Genomic DNA, 23,613 nt, shown 5'->3' with positions numbered 1-23,613 from the left:
TGACTCAGATACCAGTAGAGAGGAACACCACACCACAGTAACATCATGACTCAGATACCAGTAGAGGGGAACACCACACCACAGTAACATCATGACTCAGATACCAGTAGAGGGGAACACCACACCACAGTAACATCATGACTCAGATACCAGTAGAGGGGAACACCACAGTAACATCATGACTCAGATACCAGTAGAGGGGAACACCACACCACAGTAACATCATGACTCAGATACCAGTAGAGGGGAACACCACAGTAACATCATGACTCAGATACCAGTAGAGAGGAACACCACACCACAGTAACATCATGACTCAGATACCAGTAGAGAGGAACACCACACCACAGTAACATCATGACTCAGATACCAGTAGAGGGGAACACCACACCACAGTAACATCATGACTCAGATACCAGTAGAGAGGAACACCACACCACAGTAACATAATGACTCAGATACCAGTAGAGAGGAACACCACAGTAACATCATGACTCAGATACCAGTAGAGGGGAACACCACAGTAACATCATGACTCAGATACCAGTAGAGAGGAACACCACAGTAACATCATGACTCAGATACCAGTAGAGGGGAACACCACACCACAGTAACATCATGACTCAGATACCAGTAGAGAGGAACACCACACCACAGTAACATCATGACTCAGATACCAGTAGAGGGGAACACCACACCACAGTAACATCATGACTCAGATACCAGTAGAGGGGAACACCACAGTAACATCATGACTCAGATACCAGTAGAGAGGAACACCACACCACAGTAACATCATGACTCAGATACCAGTAGAGAGGAACACCACACCACAGTAACATCATGACTCAGATACCAGTAGAGAGGAACACCACACCACAGTAACATCATGACTCAGATACCAGTAGAGGGAACACCACACCACAGTAACATCATGACTCAGATACCAGTAGAGAGGAACACCACACCACAGTAACATCATGACTCAGATACCAGTAGAGAGGAACACCACAGTAACATCATGACTCAGATACCAGTAGAGGGGAACACCACAGTAACATCATGACTCAGATACCAGTAGAGAGGAACACCACAGTAACATCATGACTCAGATACCAGTAGAGGGGAACACCACACCACAGTAACATCATGACTCAGATACCAGTAGAGAGGAACACCACACCACAGTAACATCATGACTCAGATACCAGTAGAGAGGAACACCACACCACAGTAACATCATGACTCAGATACCAGTAGAGGGGAACACCACACCACAGTAACATCATGACTCAGATACCAGTAGAGAGGAACACCACACCACAGTAACATCATGACTCAGATACCAGTAGAGAGGAACACCACAGTAACATCATGACTCAGATACCAGTAGAGGGGAACACCACAGTAACATCATGACTCAGATACCAGTAGAGAGGAACACCACACCACAGTAACATCATGACTCAGATACCAGTAGAGGGGAACACCACACCACAGTAACATCATGACTCAGATACCAGTAGAGAGGAACACCACACCACAGTAACATCATGACTCAGATACCAGTAGAGAGGAACACCACACCACAGTAACATCATGACTCAGATACCAGTAGAGAGGAACACCACACCACAGTAACATCATGACTCAGATACCAGTAGAGAGGAACACCACACCACAGTAACATCATGACTCAGATACCAGTAGAGAGGAACACCACACCACAGTAACATCATGACTCAGATACCAGTAGAGGGGAACACCACAGTAACATCATGACTCAGATACCAGTAGAGGGGAACACCACACCACAGTAACATCATGACTCAGATACCAGTAGAGAGGAACACCACACCACAGTAACATCATGACTCAGATACCAGTAGAGGGGAACACCACACCACAGTAACATCATGACTCAGATACCGGTAGAGAGGAACACCACACCACAGTAACATCATGACTCAGATACCAGTAGAGAGGAACACCACACCACAGTAACATCATGACTCAGATACCAGTAGAGGGGAACACCACACCACAGTAACATCATGACTCAGATACCAGTAGAGGGGAACACCACAGTAACATCATGACTCAGATAGCAGTAGAGAGGAACACCACACCACAGTAACATCATGACTCAGATACCAGTAGAGAGGAACACCACACCACAGTAACATCATGACTCAGATACCAGTAGAGGGGAACACCACACCACAGTAACATCATGACTCAGATACCAGTAGAGGGGAACACCACAGTAACATCATGACTCAGATACCAGTAGAGGGGAACACCACACCACAGTAACATCATGACTCAGATACCAGTAGAGGGGAACACCACAGTAACATCATCACTCAGATACCAGTAGAGAGGAACACCACACCACAGTAACATCATGACTCAGATACCAGTAGAGAGGAACACCACACCACAGTAACATCATGACTCAGATACCAGTAGAGAGGAACACCACACCACAGTAACATCATGACTCAGATACCAGTAGAGGGGAACACCACACCACAGTAACATCATGACTCAGATACCAGTAGAGAGGAACACCACACCACAGTAACATCATGACTCAGATACCAGTAGAGGGGAACACCACACCACAGTAACATCATGACTCAGATACCAGTAGAGAGGAACACCACACCACAGTAACATCATGATTCAGATACCAGTAGAGAGGAACACCACACCACAGTAACATCATGACTCAGATACCAGTAGAGAGGAACACCACACCACAGTAACATCATGACTCAGATACCAGTAGAGGGGAACACCACAGTAACATCATGACTCAGATACCAGTAGAGAGGAACACCACACCACAGTAACATCATGACTCAGATACCAGTAGAGGGGAACACCACACCACAGTAACATCATGACTCAGATACCAGTAGAGAGGAACACCACACCACAGTAACATCATGACTCAGATACCAGTAGAGAGGAACACCACACCACAGTAACATCATGACTCAGATACCAGTAGAGGGGAACACCACAGTAACATCATGACTCAGATACCAGTAGAGGGGAACACCACACCACAGTAACATTATGACTCAGATACCAGTAGAGAGGAACACCACACCACAGTAACATCATGACTCAGATACCAGTAGAGGGGAACACCACACCACAGTAACATCATGACTCAGATACCGGTAGAGAGGAACACCACACCACAGTAACATCATGACTCAGATACCAGTAGAGAGGAACACCACACCACAGTAACATCATGACTCAGATACCAGTAGAGGGGAACACCACACCACAGTAACATCATGACTCAGATACCAGTAGAGGGGAACACCACAGTAACATCATGACTCAGATAGCAGTAGAGAGGAACACCACACCACAGTAACATCATGACTCAGATACCAGTAGAGAGGAACACCACACCACAGTATCATCATGACTCAGATACCAGTAGAGGGGAACACCACACCACAGTAACATCATGACTCAGATACCAGTAGAGGGGAACACCACAGTAACATCATGACTCAGATACCAGTAGAGGGGAACACCACACCACAGTAACATCATGACTCAGATACCAGTAGAGGGGAACACCACAGTAACATCATGACTCAGATACCAGTAGAGAGGAACACCACACCACAGTAACATCATGACTCAGATACCAGTAGAGAGGAACACCACACCACAGTAACATCATGACTCAGATACCAGTAGAGAGGAACACCACACCACAGTAACATCATGACTCAGATACCAGTAGAGGGGAACACCACACCACAGTAACATCATGACTCAGATACCAGTAGAGAGGAACACCACACCACAGTAACATCATGACTCAGATACCAGTAGAGAGGAACACCACAGTAACATCATGACTCAGATACCAGTAGAGGGGAACACCACAGTAACATCATGACTCAGATACCAGTAGAGAGGAACACCACACCACAGTAACATCATGACTCAGATACCAGTAGAGGGGAACACCACACCACAGTAACATCATGACTCAGATACCAGTAGAGGGGAACACCACACCACAGTAACATCATGACTCAGATACCAGTAGATGGGAACACCACAGTAACATCATGACTCAGATACCAGTAGAGGGGAACACCACACCACAGTAACATCATGACTCAGATACCAGTAGAGGGGAACACCACAGTAACATCATGACTCAGATACCAGTAGAGAGGAACACCACACCACAGTAACATCATGACTCAGATACCAGTAGAGAGGAACACCACACCACAGTAACATCATGACTCAGATACCAGTAGAGAGGAACACCACACCACAGTAACATCATGACTCAGATACCAGTAGAGGGGAACACCACACCACAGTAACATCATGACTCAGATACCAGTAGAGGGGAACACCACAGTAACATCATGACTCAGATACCAGTAGAGAGGAACACCACACCACAGTAACATCATGACTCAGATACCAGTAGAGAGGAACACCACACCACAGTAACATCATGACTCAGATACCAGTAGAGAGGAACACCACACCACAGTAACATCATGACTCAGATACCAGTAGAGGGGAACACCACACCACAGTAACATCATGACTCAGATACCAGTAGAGAGGAACACCACACCACAGTAACATCATGACTCAGATACCAGTAGAGAGGAACACCACAGTAACATCATGACTCAGATACCAGTAGAGGGGAACACCACAGTAACATCATGACTCAGATACCAGTAGAGAGGAACACCACAGTAACATCATGACTCAGATACCAGTAGAGGGAACACCACACCACAGTAACATCATGACTCAGATACCAGTAGAGAGGAACACCACACCACAGTAACATCATGACTCAGATACCAGTAGAGAGGAACACCACACCACAGTAACATCATGACTCAGATACCAGTAGAGGGGAACACCACACCACAGTAACATCATGACTCAGATACCAGTAGAGAGGAACACCACACCACAGTAACATCATGACTCAGATACCAGTAGAGGGGAACACCACACCACAGTAACATCATGACTCAGATACCAGTAGAGAGGAACACCACACCACAGTAACATCATGACTCAGATACCAGTAGAGAGGAACACCACACCACAGTAACATCATGACTCAGATACCAGTAGAGGGGAACACCACAGTAACATCATGACTCAGATACCAGTAGAGGGGAACACCACACCACAGTAACATTATGACTCAGATACCAGTAGAGAGGAACACCACACCACAGTAACATCATGACTCAGATACCAGTAGAGGGGAACACCACACCACAGTAACATCATGACTCAGATACCGGTAGAGAGGAACACCACACCACAGTAACATCATGACTCAGATACCAGTAGAGAGGAACACCACACCACAGTAACATCATGACTCAGATACCAGTAGAGGGGAACACCACACCACAGTAACATCATGACTCAGATACCAGTAGAGGGGAACACCACAGTAACATCATGACTCAGATAGCAGTAGAGAGGAACACCACACCACAGTAACATCATGACTCAGATACCAGTAGAGAGGAACACCACACCACAGTATCATCATGACTCAGATACCAGTAGAGGGGAACACCACACCACAGTAACATCATGACTCAGATACCAGTAGAGGGGAACACCACAGTAACATCATGACTCAGATACCAGTAGAGGGGAACACCACACCACAGTAACATCATGACTCAGATACCAGTAGAGGGGAACACCACAGTAACATCATGACTCAGATACCAGTAGAGAGGAACACCACACCACAGTAACATCATGACTCAGATACCAGTAGAGAGGAACACCACACCACAGTAACATCATGACTCAGATACCAGTAGAGAGGAACACCACACCACAGTAACATCATGACTCAGATACCAGTAGAGGGGAACACCACACCACAGTAACATCATGACTCAGATACCAGTAGAGAGGAACACCACACCACAGTAACATCATGACTCAGATACCAGTAGAGAGGAACACCACAGTAACATCATGACTCAGATACCAGTAGAGGGGAACACCACAGTAACATCATGACTCAGATACCAGTAGAGAGGAACACCACACCACAGTAACATCATGACTCAGATACCAGTAGAGGGGAACACCACACCACAGTAACATCATGACTCAGATACCAGTAGAGAGGAACACCACACCACAGTAACATCATACTCAGATACCAGTAGAGGAACACCACACCACAGTAACATCATGACTCAGATACCAGTAGAGGGGAACACCACACCACAGTAACATCATGACTCAGATACCAGTAGAGAGGAACACCACACCACAGTAACATCATGACTCAGATACCAGTAGAGAGGAACAACACCACAGTAACATCATGACTCAGATACCAGTAGAGGAACAACACCACAGTAACATCATGACTCAGATACCAGTAGAGGGAACACCACACCACAGTAACATCATGACTCAGATACCAGTAGAGAGGAACACCACACCACAGTAACATCATGACTCAGATACCAGTAGAGGGGAACACCACACCACAGTAACATCATGACTCAGATACCGGTAGAGAGGAACACCACACCACAGTAACATCATGACTCAGATACCAGTAGAGAGGAACACCACACCACAGTAACATCATGACTCAGATACCAGTAGAGGGGAACACCACACCACAGTAACATCATGACTCAGATACCAGTAGAGGGGAACACCACAGTAACATCATGACTCAGATAGCAGTAGAGAGGAACACCACACCACAGTAACATCATGACTCAGATACCAGTAGAGAGGAACACCACACCACAGTATCATCATGACTCAGATACCAGTAGAGGGGAACACCACACCACAGTAACATCATGACTCAGATACCAGTAGAGGGGAACACCACAGTAACATCATGACTCAGATACCAGTAGAGGGGAACACCACACCACAGTAACATCATGACTCAGATACCAGTAGAGGGGAACACCACAGTAACATCATGACTCAGATACCAGTAGAGAGGAACACCACACCACAGTAACATCATGACTCAGATACCAGTAGAGAGGAACACCACACCACAGTAACATCATGACTCAGATACCAGTAGAGAGGAACACCACACCACAGTAACATCATGACTCAGATACCAGTAGAGGGGAACACCACACCACAGTAACATCATGACTCAGATACCAGTAGAGAGGAACACCACACCACAGTAACATCATGACTCAGATACCAGTAGAGAGGAACACCACAGTAACATCATGACTCAGATACCAGTAGAGGGGAACACCACAGTAACATCATGACTCAGATACCAGTAGAGAGGAACACCACACCACAGTAACATCATGACTCAGATACCAGTAGAGGGGAACACCACACCACAGTAACATCATGACTCAGATACCAGTAGAGGGGAACACCACACCACAGTAACATCATGACTCAGATACCAGTAGAGGGGAACACCACAGTAACATCATGACTCAGATACCAGTAGAGGGGAACACCACACCACAGTAACATCATGACTCAGATACCAGTAGAGGGGAACACCACAGTAACATCATGACTCAGATACCAGTAGAGAGGAACACCACACCACAGTAACATCATGACTCAGATACCAGTAGAGAGGAACACCACACCACAGTAACATCATGACTCAGATACCAGTAGAGAGGAACACCACACACACAGTAACATCATGACTCAGATACCAGTAGAGGGGAACACCACACCACAGTAACATCATGACTCAGATACCAGTAGAGGGGAACACCACAGTAACATCATGACTCAGATACCAGTAGAGAGGAACACCACACCACAGTAACATCATGACTCAGATACCAGTAGAGAGGAACACCACACCACAGTAACATCATGACTCAGATACCAGTAGAGAGGAACACCACACCACAGTAACATCATGACTCAGATACCAGTAGAGGGGAACACCACACCACAGTAACATCATGACTCAGATACCAGTAGAGAGGAACACCACACCACAGTAACATCATGACTCAGATACCAGTAGAGAGGAACACCACAGTAACATCATGACTCAGATACCAGTAGAGGGGAACACCACAGTAACATCATGACTCAGATACCAGTAGAGAGGAACACCACAGTAACATCATGACTCAGATACCAGTAGAGGGGAACACCACACCACAGTAACATCATGACTCAGATACCAGTAGAGAGGAACACCACACCACAGTAACATCATGACTCAGATACCAGTAGAGAGGAACACCACACCACAGTAACATCATGACTCAGATACCAGTAGAGGGGAACACCACACCACAGTAACATCATGACTCAGATACCAGTAGAGAGGAACACCACACCACAGTAACATCATGACTCAGATACCAGTAGAGAGGAACACCACAGTAACATCATGACTCAGATACCAGTAGAGGGGAACACCACAGTAACATCATGACTCAGATACCAGTAGAGAGGAACACCACACCACAGTAACATCATGACTCAGATACCAGTAGAGGGGAACACCACACCACAGTAACATCATGACTCAGATACCAGTAGAGAGGAACACCACACCACAGTAACATCATGACTCAGATACCAGTAGAGAGGAACACCACACCACAGTAACATCATGACTCAGATACCAGTAGAGAGGAACACCACACCACAGTAACATCATGACTCAGATACCAGTAGAGAGGAACACCACACCACAGTAACATCATGACTCAGATACCAGTAGAGAGGAACACCACACCACAGTAACATCATGACTCAGATACCAGTAGAGGGGAACACCACAGTAACATCATGACTCAGATACCAGTAGAGGGGAACACCACACCACAGTAACATCATGACTCAGATACCAGTAGAGAGGAACACCACACCACAGTAACATCATGACTCAGATACCAGTAGAGGGGAACACCACACCACAGTAACATCATGACTCAGATACCGGTAGAGAGGAACACCACACCACAGTAACATCATGACTCAGATACCAGTAGAGAGGAACACCACACCACAGTAACATCATGACTCAGATACCAGTAGAGGGGAACACCACACCACAGTAACATCATGACTCAGATACCAGTAGAGGGGAACACCACAGTAACATCATGACTCAGATAGCAGTAGAGAGGAACACCACACCACAGTAACATCATGACTCAGATACCAGTAGAGAGGAACACCACACCACAGTAACATCATGACTCAGATACCAGTAGAGGGGAACACCACACCACAGTAACATCATGACTCAGATACCAGTAGAGGGGAACACCACAGTAACATCATGACTCAGATACCAGTAGAGGGGAACACCACACCACAGTAACATCATGACTCAGATACCAGTAGAGGGGAACACCACAGTAACATCATCACTCAGATACCAGTAGAGAGGAACACCACACCACAGTAACATCATGACTCAGATACCAGTAGAGAGGAACACCACACCACAGTAACATCATGACTCAGATACCAGTAGAGGGGAACACCACACCACAGTAACATCATGACTCAGATACCAGTAGAGAGGAACACCACACCACAGTAACATCATGACTCAGATACCAGTAGAGGGGAACACCACACCACAGTAACATCATGACTCAGATACCAGTAGAGAGGAACACCACACCACAGTAACATCATGATTCAGACCAGTAGAGAGGAACACCACACCACAGTAACATCATGACTCAGATACCAGTAGAGAGGAACACCACACCACAGTAACATCATGACTCAGATACCAGTAGAGGGGAACACCACAGTAACATCATGACTCAGATACCAGTAGAGAGGAACACCACACCACAGTAACATCATGACTCAGATACCAGTAGAGGGGAACACCACACCACAGTAACATCATGACTCAGATACCAGTAGAGAGGAACACCACACCACAGTAACATCATGACTCAGATACCAGTAGAGAGGAACACCACACCACAGTAACATCATGACTCAGATACCAGTAGAGGGGAACACCACAGTAACATCATGACTCAGATACCAGTAGAGGGGAACACCACACCACAGTAACATTATGACTCAGATACCAGTAGAGAGGAACACCACACCACAGTAACATCATGACTCAGATACCAGTAGAGGGGAACACCACACCACAGTAACATCATGACTCAGATACCGGTAGAGAGGAACACCACACCACAGTAACATCATGACTCAGATACCAGTAGAGAGGAACACCACACCACAGTAACATCATGACTCAGATACCAGTAGAGGGGAACACCACACCACAGTAACATCATGACTCAGATACCAGTAGAGGGGAACACCACAGTAACATCATGACTCAGATAGCAGTAGAGAGGAACACCACACCACAGTAACATCATGACTCAGATACCAGTAGAGAGGAACACCACACCACAGTATCATCATGACTCAGATACCAGTAGAGGGGAACACCACACCACAGTAACATCATGACTCAGATACCAGTAGAGGGGAACACCACAGTAACATCATGACTCAGATACCAGTAGAGGGGAACACCACACCACAGTAACATCATGACTCAGATACCAGTAGAGGGGAACACCACAGTAACATCATGACTCAGATACCAGTAGAGAGGAACACCACACCACAGTAACATCATGACTCAGATACCAGTAGAGAGGAACACCACACCACAGTAACATCATGACTCAGATACCAGTAGAGAGGAACACCACACCACAGTAACATCATGACTCAGATACCAGTAGAGGGGAACACCACACCACAGTAACATCATGACTCAGATACCAGTAGAGAGGAACACCACACCACAGTAACATCATGACTCAGATACCAGTAGAGAGGAACACCACAGTAACATCATGACTCAGATACCAGTAGAGGGGAACACCACAGTAACATCATGACTCAGATACCAGTAGAGAGGAACACCACACCACAGTAACATCATGACTCAGATACCAGTAGAGGGGAACACCACACCACAGTAACATCATGACTCAGATACCAGTAGAGGGGAACACCACACCACAGTAACATCATGACTCAGATACCAGTAGAGGGGAACACCACAGTAACATCATGACTCAGATACCAGTAGAGGGGAACACCACACCACAGTAACATCATGACTCAGATACCAGTAGAGGGGAACACCACAGTAACATCATGACTCAGATACCAGTAGAGAGGAACACCACACCACAGTAACATCATGACTCAGATACCAGTAGAGAGGAACACCACACCACAGTAACATCATGACTCAGATACCAGTAGAGAGGAACACCACACCACAGTAACATCATGACTCAGATACCAGTAGAGGGGAACACCACACCACAGTAACATCATGACTCAGATACCAGTAGAGAGGAACACCACACCACAGTAACATCATGACTCAGATACCAGTAGAGAGGAACACCACAGTAACATCATGACTCAGATACCAGTAGAGGGGAACACCACAGTAACATCATGACTCAGATACCAGTAGAGAGGAACACCACACCACAGTAACATCATGACTCAGATACCAGTAGAGGGAACACCACACCACAGTAACATCATGACTCAGATACCAGTAGAGAGGAACACCACACCACAGTAACATCATGACTCAGATACCAGTAGAGGGGAACACCACACCACAGTAACATCATGACTCAGATACCAGTAGAGGGGAACACCACAGTAACATCATGACTCAGATACCAGTAGAGAGGAACACCACACCACAGTAACATCATGACTCAGATACCAGTAGAGAGGAACACCACACCACAGTAACATCATGACTCAGATACCAGTAGAGAGGAACACCACACCACAGTAACATCATGACTCAGATACCAGTAGAGGGGAAGACCACACCACAGTAACATCATGACTCAGATACCAGTAGAGAGGAACACCACACCACAGTAACATCATGACTCAGATACCAGTAGAGAGGAACAACACCACAGTAACATCATGACTCAGATACCAGTAGAGAGGAACACCACAGTAACATCATGACTCAGATACCAGTAGAGGGGAACACCACACCACAGTAACATCATGACTCAGATACCAGTAGAGAGGAACACCACACCACAGTAACATCATGACTCAGATACCAGTAGAGGGGAACACCACACCACAGTAACATCATGACTCAGATACCAGTAGAGGGGAACACCACACCACAGTAACATCATGACTCAGATACCAGTAGAGGGGAACAACACCACAGTAACATCATGACTCAGATACCAGTAGAGGGGAACACCACACCACAGTAACATCATGACTCAGATACCAGTAGAGGGAACAACACCACAGTAACATCATGACTCAGATACCAGTAGAGAGGAACACCACACCACAGTAACATCATGACTCAGATACCAGTAGAGAGGAACACCACACCACAGTAACATCATGACTCAGATACCAGTAGAGAGGAACACCACACCACAGTAACATCATGACTCAGATACCAGTAGAGAGGAACACCACACCACAGTAACATCATGACTCAGATACCAGTAGAGAGGAACACCACACCACAGTAACATCATGACTCAGATACCAGTAGAGAGGAACACCACAGTAACATCATGACTCAGATACCAGTAGAGAGGAACACCACACCACAGTAACATCATGACTCAGATACCAGTAGAGAGGAACACCACACCACAGTAACATCATGACTCAGATACCAGTAGAGGGAACACCACACCACAGTAACATCATGACTCAGATACCAGTAGAGAGGAACACCACACCACAGTAACATCATGACTCAGATACCAGTAGAGAGAACACCACACCACAGTAACATCATGACACCACACCACAGTAACATCATGACTCAGATACCAGTAGAGAGGAACACCACACCACAGTAACATCATGACTCAGATACCAGTAGAGAGGAACACCACACCACAGTAACATCATGACTCAGATACCAGTAGAGAGGAACACCACACCACAGTAACATCATGACTCAGATACCAGTAGAGAGGAACACCACACCACAGTAACATCATGACTCAGATACCAGTAGAGGGGAACACCACAGTAACATCATGACTCAGATACCAGTAGAGGGGAACACCACACCACAGTAACATCATGACTCAGATACCAGTAGAGAGGAACACCACACCACAGTAACATCATGACTCAGATACCGGTAGAGGGGAACACCACACCACAGTAACATCATGACTCAGATACCGGTAGAGAGGAACACCACACCACAGTAACATCATGACTCAGATACCAGTAGAGAGGAACACCACACCACAGTAACATCATGACTCAGATACCAGTAGAGGGGAACACCACACCACAGTAACATCATGACTCAGATACCAGTAGAGGGGAACACCACAGTAACATCATGACTCAGATAGCAGTAGAGAGGAACACCACACCACAGTAACATCATGACTCAGATACCAGTAGAGAGGAACACCACACCACAGTAACATCATGACTCAGATACCAGTAGAGGGGAACACCACACCACAGTAACATCATGACTCAGATACCAGTAGAGGGGAACACCACAGTAACATCATGACTCAGATACCAGTAGAAGGGAACACAACACCACAGTAACATCATGACTCAGATACCAGTAGAGGGGAACACCACAGTAACATCATGACTCAGATACCAGTAGAGAGGAACACCACACCACAGTAACATCATGACTCAGATACCAGTAGAGAGGAACACCACACCACAGTAACATCATGACTCAGATACCAGTAGAGGGGAACACCACACCACAGTAACATCATGACTCAGATACCAGTAGAGGGGAACACCACACCACAGTAACATCATGACTCAGATACCAGTAGAGAGGAACACCACACCACAGTAACATCATGACTCAGATACCAGTAGAGGGGAACACCACACCACAGTAACATCATGACTCAGATACCAGTAGAGAGGAACACCACACCACAGTAACATCATGATTCAGATACCAGTAGAGAGGAACACCACACCACAGTAACATCATGACTCAGATACCAGTAGAGAGGAACACCACACCACAGTAACATCATGACTCAGATACCAGTAGAGGGGAACACCACAGTAACATCATGACTCAGATACCAGTAGAGAGGAACACCACACCACAGTAACATCATGACTCAGATACCAGTAGAGAGGAACACCACACCACAGTAACATCATGACTCAGATACCAGTAGAGAGGAACACCACAGTAACATCATGACTCAGATACCAGTAGAGGGGAACACCACAGTAACATCATGACTCAGATACCAGTAGAGGGGAACACCACACCACAGTAACATCATGACTCAGATACCAGTAGAGAGGAACACCACAGTAACATCATGACTCAGATACCAGTAGAGAGGAACACCACACCACAGTAACATCATGACTCAGATACCAGTAGAGAGGAACACCACACCACAGTAACATCATGACTCAGATACCAGTAGAGAGGAACACCACACCACAGTAACATCATGACTCAGATACCAGTAGAGAGGAACACCACACCACAGTAACATCATGACTCAGATACCAGTAGAGAGGAACACCACACCACAGTAACATCATGACTCAGATACCAGTAGAGAGGAACACCACACCACAGTAACATCATGACTCAGATACCAGTAGAGGGGAACACCACAGTAACATCATGACTCAGATACCAGTAGAGAGGAACACCACACCACAGTAACATCATGACTCAGATACCAGTAGAGAGGAACACCACACCACAGTAACATCATGACTCATATACCAGTAGAGAGGAACACCACAGTAACATTGGCTGTCAAACGTTAACTTTCATTTCCTGATGATTCTACAGGTTGAATCTCCCACAGTTCATCAACCCCCAGCAGGCGATATCTATCACACTGCAGACACCCTTCTGCTCTCAGATGTTCGTCTCTCTGGTGTGTTTCAGTTCAGAAGATTACCTGAATGGAATCATTCATTCATTTTTTTGTTCGTACATTCATTCGTTTGTTCATTCGTTCATTCGTTTGTTCATTCATTCGTTCATTCATTGATTCATTCGTTCATTCATTGATTCATTCATTCATTCGTTCATTCATTCATTCATTTGTTCGTTCATTCGTTCGTTCATTCATTCGTTCGTTCATTCGTTCGTTCATTCATTTATTAGTTCTTTCATTCATTCATTCGTTCATTTATTCATTAATTTATTTGTTCGTTCATTCATTCATTCATTCATTCCTTACCTGATAAAAGCCAGTGATATGACGTAGTCTGAGTGGACAGCGATCAGCCAATCACAGTCTTTGCTGTGCGGGTAGGGGAGGGGGAAGTTGGGGGAGAGGATGAATCCTGAGGATCCTGTTACATTACCCCCACAGGGAGCTGCAGAGACACACACACACACACACACGCACGCACGCACGCACGCACACGCACGCACGCACGCACGCACGCACGCACGCACGCACGCACGCACGCACGCACGCACGCACACACACACACACACACACACACACACACACACACACACACACACACACACAATGTTCAAAATATACAGTACAACATAATGTAGGAGTTTTAATGTCTGGGTCAGGGTTAACCTCTTTAATCACACTGGTGGTTTTCAGACAGAATAAAACAACTAGAAAACATCCCTGGCAGGGTTTAATGTGTACGTGTCACCAATTGAGTTAGTAGACTTACCCCATTAATACAGACTGACCCCTGTTATATCCCCAGTAGTGTTTCATTAATACAGACTGACCCCTGTTATATCCCCAATAGTGTTTCATTAATACAGACTGACCCCTGTTATATCCCCAATAGTGTTTCATTAATACAGACTAACCCCTGTTATACAGACTGACCCCTGTTATATCCCCAATAGTGTTTCATTAATACAGACTGACCCCTGTTATACAGACTGACCCCTGTTATATCCCCAGTAGTGTTTCATTAATACAGACTGACCCCTGTTATACAGACTGACCCCTGTTATATCCCCAGTAGTGTGTCATTAATACAGACTGACCCCTGTTATATCCCCAATAGTGTTTCATTAATACAGACTAACCCCTGTTATACAGACTGACCCCTGTTATATCCCCAATAGTGTTTCATTAATACAGACTGACCCCTGTTATACAGACTGACCCCTGTTATATGCCCAGTAGTGTTTCATTAATACAGACTGACCCCTGTTATATCCCCAGTAGTGTTTCATTAATACAGACTGACCCCTGTTATATCCCCAGTAGTGTTTCATTAATACAGACTGACCCATGTTATACAGACTGACCCCTGTTATATCCCCAATAGTGTTTCATTAATACAGACTGACCCCTGTTATATCCCCAGTAGTGTTTCATTAATACAGACTGACCCCTGTTATATCCCCAGTAGTGTTTCATTAATACAGACTGACCCATGTTATACAGACTGACCCCTGTTATATCCCCAATAGTGTTTCATTAATACAGACTGACCCCATTAATACAGACTGACCCCTGTTATATCCCCAGTAGTGTTTCATTAATACAGACTGACCCCTGTTATACAGACTGACCCCTGTTATATCCCTAGTAGTGTTTCATTAATACAGACTGACCCCTGTTATACAGACTGACCCCTGTTATATCCCCAGTAGTGTCTCATTAATACAGACTGACCCCTGTTATATCCCCAGTAGTGTCTCATTAATACAGACTGACCCCTGTTATGTCCCCAATAGTGTTTCATTAATACAGACTGACCACTGTTATATCCCCAGTAGTGTTTCATTAATACAGACTGACCCCTGTTATACAGACTGACCCCTGTTATACAGACTGACCCCTGTTATATCCCCAGTAGTGTCTCATTTATACAGACTGACCCCTGTTATACAGACTGACCCCTGTTATATCCCCAGTAGTGTTTCATTAATACAGACTGACCCCTGTTATACAGACTGACCCATGTTATACAGACTGACCCCTGTTATATCCTCAGTAGTGTTTCATTAATACAGACTGACCCCTGTTATACAGACTGACCCCTGTTATATCCCCTGTAGTGTGTCATTAATACAGACTGACCCCTGTTATATCCCCAATAGTGTTTCATTAATACAGACTGACCCCTGTTATATCCCCAGTAGTGTTTCATTAATACAGACTGACCCCATTAATACAGACTGACCCCTGTTATATCCCCTGTAGTGTTTCATTAATACAGACTGACCCCTGTTATATCCCCAGTAGTGTTTCATTAATACAGACTGACCCCATTTATACAGACTGACCCCTGTTATATCCCCAGTAGTGTTTCATTAATACAGACTGACCCCTGTTATATCCCCAGTAGTGTTTCATTAATACAGACTTGACCCCTGTTATACAGACTGACCCCTGTTATATCGCCAGTAGTGTTTCATTAATACAGACTGACCCCTGTTATATCCTCAGTAGTGTTTCATTAATACAGACTGGCCCCTGTTATACAGACTGACCCCTGTTATATCCCCAGTAGTGTTTCATTAATACAGACTGACCCCCATTATATCCCCAATAGTGTTTCATTAATACAGACTGACCCCTGTTATATCCCCAATAGTGTTTCATTAATACAGACTGACCCCATTTATACAGACTGACCCCTGTTATATCCCCAATAGTGTTTCATTAATACAGACTGACCCCAGTTATATCCCCAATAGTGTTTCATTAATACAGACTGACCCCAGTTATATCCCCAGTAGTGTTTCATTAATACAGACTGACCCCCATTATATCCCCAATAGTGTTTCATTAATACAGACTGACCCCTGTTATACAGACTGACCCCTGTTATACAGACTGACCCCCATTATATCCCCAATAGTGTTTCATTAATACAGACTGACCCCCATTATATACCCAGTAGTGTTTCATTAATACAGACTGACCCCCATTATATCCCCAGCAGTGTTTCATTAATACAGACTGACCCCTGTTATACAGACTGACCCCTGTTATACAGACTGACCCCCATTATATCCCCAATAGTGTTTCATTAATACAGACTGACCCCTGTTATATCCCCAGCAGTGTTTCATTAATACAGACTGACCCCATTTATACAGACTGACCCCTGTTATACAGACTAACCCCTGTTATACAGACTGACCCATGTTATATCCCCAGTAGTGCTTCATTAATACAGACTGACCCCTGCTATATCACCAGTAGTGTTTCATTAATACAGACTGACCCCATTAATACAAACTGACCCCTGTTATATCGCCAGTAGTGTTTCATTTATACAGACTGACCCCTGTTATATCCCCAGTAGTGTTTCATTAATACAGACTGACCCCTGTTATATCCCCAGTAGTGTTTCATTAATACAGACTGACCCCATTAATACAGACTGACCCCTGTTATATCCCCAGTAGTGTTTCATTAATACAGACTGACCCCTGTTATATCCCCAGTAGTGTTTTCATTTATACAGACTGACCCCTGTTATATCCCCAGTAGTGTTTCATTAATACAGACTGACCCCTGTTATATCCCCAGTAGTGTTTCATTAATACAGACTGACCCCTGTTATATCCCCAGTAGTGCTTCATTAATACAGACTGACCCCTGTTATATCCCCAGTAGTGTTTCATTAATACAGACTGACCCCTGTTATATCCCCAGTAGTGTTTCATTAATACAGACTGACCCCTGTTACATCCCCAGTAGTGTTTCATTAATACAGACTGACCCCTGTTATACAGACTGACACCTGTTATATGCCCAGTAGTGTTTCATAAATACAGACTGACCCCTGTTATATCCTCAGTAGTTTCATTAATACAGACTTACCCCATTAATACAGACTGACCCCTGTTATACAGACTGAACACTGTTATATCCCCAGTGGTGTTTCATTAATACAGACTGACCCCTGTTATATCCCCAGTAGTGTTTCATTAATACAGACTGACCCCATTTATACAGACTGACCCCTGTTATATCCCCAGTAGTGTTTCATTAATACAGACTGACCCCTGTTATACAGACTGACCCCTGTTATATCCCCAGTAGTGTTTCATTAATACAGACTGCCCCCTGTTATATCCCCAGTAGTGTTTCATTAATACAGACTGACCCCATTAATACAGACTGACCCATGTTATACAGACTGACCCCTGTTATATCCCCTGTAGTGTTTCATTAATACAGACTGACCCCTGTTATATCCCCAGTAGTGTTTCATTAATACAGACTGACCCCATTAATACAGACTGACCCATGTTATACAGACTGACCCCTGTTATATCCCCAGTAGTGTTTCATTAATACAGACTGACCCCTGTTATACAGACTGACCCCTGTTATACAGACTGACCCCTGTTATATCCCCAGTAGTGTTTCATTAATACAGACTGACCCCTGTTACATCCCCAGTAGTGTTTCATTAATACAGACTGACCCCTGTTATACAGACTGACCCCATTAATACAGACTGACCCCTGTTATATCCCCAGTAGTGTTTCATTAATACAGACTGACCCCTGTTATATCCCCAGTAGTGTTTCATTAATACAGACTGACCCATGTTATACAGACTGACCCCTGTTATATCCCCAGTAGTGTCTCATTAATACAGACTGACCCCTGTTATACAGACTGACCCCTGTTATATCCCCAGTAGTGTCTCATTAATACAGACTGGCCCCTGTTATACAGACTGACCCCTGTTATATCCCCAGTAGTGTTTCATTAATACAGACTGACCCCTGTTATACAGACTGACCCCTGTTATATCCACCCAAACAGGGTTGAAAAAGGACATTATAAAGCCCCACTATTGCAGAAAGCTCCGCAGAATAAACACAGTTATATTCCTAGTAGTAACTGGCAGCTGGGAGGGCTGGGCTGCCAGTAGTATAGTACAGTATAGTATAGTATAGTATAGAGCAGTATAGTATAGATCAGTATAGTATAGTATAGATCAGTATAGTATAGATCAGTACAGTAGTACATCCTCACCAATGCAGCTGGGAGGGCTGGGCTGCCAGTAGTATCTGTTGTCAACTTGGATGCAGGTGATCTTGCTCTCTCCCTGCAGCTCATATCCTGGATCACAGGAGAAGGTCACCGTGTCATCAGGTTCTCTCCCATCTCCGTGACGACTGCCGTTCATAGGCAGGCCGGGATCTCTGCAGGCTGTCGCCACTGAACCTGGAGACACACGGGAGACAGGACATTAACAACAGCTGAAGGACACACAGCAGACAGATGAGACCCGTTAGCTTCCATGTTCATATGAGACCCGTTAGCTTCCCAGTTCATATGAGACCCGTTACCTTCCATGTTCATATGAGACCCGTTAGCTTCCATGTTCATATGAGACCCGTTAGCTTCCCAGTTCATATGAGACCCGTTAGCTTCCCAGTTGATATGAGACCCGTTAGCTTCCATGTTCATATGAGACCAGTTAGCTTCCCAGTTCATATGAGACCCGTTAGCTTCCCAGTTCATATGAGACCCGTTAGCTTCCCAGTTCATATGAGACCTGTTAGCTTCCCAGTTCATATGAGACCCGTTAGCTTCCCAGTTGATATGAGACCCGTTAGCTTCCCAGCTGATATGAGACCAGTTAGCTTCCCAGTTCATATGAGACCCGTTAGCTTCCCAGTTCATATGAGACCTGTTAGCTTCCCAGTTCATATGAGACCCGTTAGCTTCCCAGTTCATATGAGACCTGTTAGCTTCCCAGTTCATATGAGACCCGTTAGCTTCCATGTTCATATGAGACCCGTTAGCTTCCCAGTTCATATGAGACCCATTAGCTTCCCAGTTCATATGAGACCCGTTAGCTTCCCAGCTGATATGAGACCAGTTAGCTTCCCAGTTCATATGAGACCCGTTAGCTTCCCAGTTCATATGAGACCTGTTAGCTTCCATGTTCATATGAGACCCGTTAGCTTCCCAGTTCATATGAGACCCGTTAGCTTCCCAGTTCATATGAGACCCGTTAGCTTCCCAGTTCATATGAGAACTGTTAGCTTCCATGTTCATATGAGACCCGTTAGCTTCCCAGTTCATATGAGACCCGTTAGCTTCCCAGTTCATATGAGACCCGTTAGCTTCCCAGTTCATATGAGACCCGTTAGCTTCCCAGTTCATATGAGACCCGTTAGCTTCCCAGTTCACATTTTACCCGTTAGCTTCCCAGTTCATATGAGACCCGTTAGCTTCCCAGTTGATATGAGACCCGTTAGCTTCCCAGTTCATATGAGACCCGTTAGCTTCCCAGTTCATATGAGAACCGTTAGCTTCCATGTTCATATGAGACCCGCTAGCTTCCCAGTTCATATGAGACCCGTTAGCTTCCCAGTTCACATTTTACCCGTTAGTTTCCCAGTTCATATGAGACCAGTTAGCTTCCCAGTTCACATGAGACCCGTTAGCTTCCCAGTTCACATGAGACCCGTTAGCTTCCCAGTTCATATGAGACCCGTTAGCTTCCCAGTTCGCATGAGACCCGTTAGCTTCCCAGTTCGCATGAGACCCGTTAGCTTCCCAGTTCATATGAGACCCGTTAGCTTCCCAGTTCATATGAGACCCGTTAGCTTCCCAGTTCACATGAGACCCGTTAGCTTCCCAGTTGATATGAGACCAGTTAGCTTCCCAGTTCATATGAGACCCGTTAGCTTCCCAGTTCACATGAGACCCGTTAGCTTCCCAGTTCATATGAGACCCGTTAGCATCCCAGTTCATATGAGACCCGTTAGCTTCCCAGTTCACATGAGACCCGTTAGCTTCCCAGTTGATATGAGACCCGTTAGCTTCCCAGTTCATATGAGACCCGTTAGCTTCCCAGTTCATATGAGACCCGTTAGCTTCCCAGTTCATATGAGACCCGTTAGCTTCCCAGTTCATATGAGACCCGTTAGCTTCCCAGCTGATATGAGACCAGTTAGCTTCCCAGTTCATATGAGACCCGTTAGCTTCCCAGTTCATATGAGACCCGTTAGCTTCCCAGTTCATATGAGACCTGTTAGCTTCCCAGTTTATATGAGACCTGTTAGCTTCCATGTTCATATGAGACCAGTTAGCTTCCCAGTTCATATGAGACCCATTAGCTTCCCAGTTCATACGAGACCCGTTAGCTTCCCAGCTGATATGAGACCAGTTAGCTTCCCAGTTCATATGAGACCCGTTAGCTTCCCAGTTCATGAGACCTGTTAGCTTCCATGTTCATATGAGACCCGTTAGCTTCCCAGCTGATATGAGACCAGTTAGCTTCCCAGTTCATATGAGACCCGTTAGCTTCCCAGTTCATATGAGACCCGTTAGCTTCCCAGTTCATATGAGACCTGTTAGCTTCCCAGTTTATATGAGACCTGTTAGCTTCCATGTTCATATGAGACCAGTTAGCTTCCCAGTTCATATGAGACCCATTAGCTTCCCAGTTCATATGAGACCCGTTAGCTTCCCAGCTGATATGAGACCAGTTAGCTTCCCAGTTCATATGAGACCCGTTAGCTTCCCAGTTCATGAGACCTGTTAGCTTCCATGTTCATATGAGACCCGTTAGCTTCCCAGTTCATATGAGACCCAGTAGCTTCCCAGTTCATATGAGACCCGTTAGCTTCCCAGTTCATATGAGACCCGTTAGCTTCCCAGTTCACATTTTACCCGTTAGCTTCCCAGTTCATATGAGACCCGTTAGCTTCCCAGTTGATATGAGACCCGTTAGCTTCCCAGTTCATATGAGACCCGTTAGCTTCCCAGTTCATATGAGACCTGTTAGCTTCCATGTTCATATGAGACCCGTTAGCTTCCCAGTTCATATGAGACCCGTTAGCTTCCCAGTTCACATTTTACCCGTTAGTTTCCCAGTTCATATGAGACCAGTTAGCTTCCCAGTTCACATGAGACCCGTTAGCTTCCCAGTTCATATGAGACCCGTTAGCTTCCCAGTTCATATGAGACCCGTTAGCTTCCCAGTTCACATGAGACCCGTTAGCTTCCCAGTTCATATGAGACCCGTTAGCTTCCCAGTTCATATGAGACCCGTTAGCTTCCCAGTTCACATGAGACCCGTTAGCTTCCCAGTTGATATGAGACCAGTTAGCTTCCCAGTTCATATGAGACCCGTTAGCTTCCCAGTTCATGAGACCTGTTAGCTTCCATGTTCATATGAGACCAGTTAGCTTCCCAGTTCATATGAGACCCGTTAGCTTCCCAGTTCACATGAGACCCGTTAGCTTCCCAGTTCATATGAGACCCGTTAGCTTCCCAGTTGATATGAGACCCATTAGCTTCCCAGTTCATATGAGACCCGTTAGCTTCCCAGTTCATATGAGACCTGTTAGCTTCCATGTTCATATGAGACCCGTTAGCTTCCCAGTTCATATGAGACCCGTTAGCTTCCCAGTTCACATTTTACCCGTTAGTTTCCCAGTTCATATGAGACCAGTTAGCTTCCCAGTTCACATGAGACCCGTTAGCTTCCCAGTTCATATGAGACCCGTTAGCTTCCCAGTTCATATGAGAC

The 23,613-nt window shown here is 45.4% G+C and overlaps 1 protein-coding gene across 1 annotated transcript in view; it reads right to left on the bottom strand.

The window, feature by feature from the left end:
* LOC135519841 (CUB and sushi domain-containing protein 3-like) overlaps positions 1-23,613 on the bottom strand; it is a 105,378-nt gene that overhangs the window by 20,734 nt on the left and 61,031 nt on the right. The window contains exons 8-9 of the mRNA XM_064945047.1: positions 20,097-20,288; positions 15,336-15,474 (exon numbers count right to left, since the gene is read on the bottom strand). Of these exons, the coding sequence (XP_064801119.1) occupies positions 15,336-15,474; positions 20,097-20,288 (331 nt within the window). The remainder of the gene's footprint in view (positions 1-15,335; positions 15,475-20,096; positions 20,289-23,613) is intronic.

Source organism: Oncorhynchus masou, chromosome 29, assembly GCF_036934945.1.
Source record: "Oncorhynchus masou masou isolate Uvic2021 chromosome 29, UVic_Omas_1.1, whole genome shotgun sequence".
In the NCBI taxonomy this organism is placed as follows: Eukaryota; Metazoa; Chordata; class Actinopteri; order Salmoniformes; family Salmonidae; genus Oncorhynchus; species Oncorhynchus masou.
This window is presented reverse-complemented; position numbering and strand designations above follow the sequence as displayed.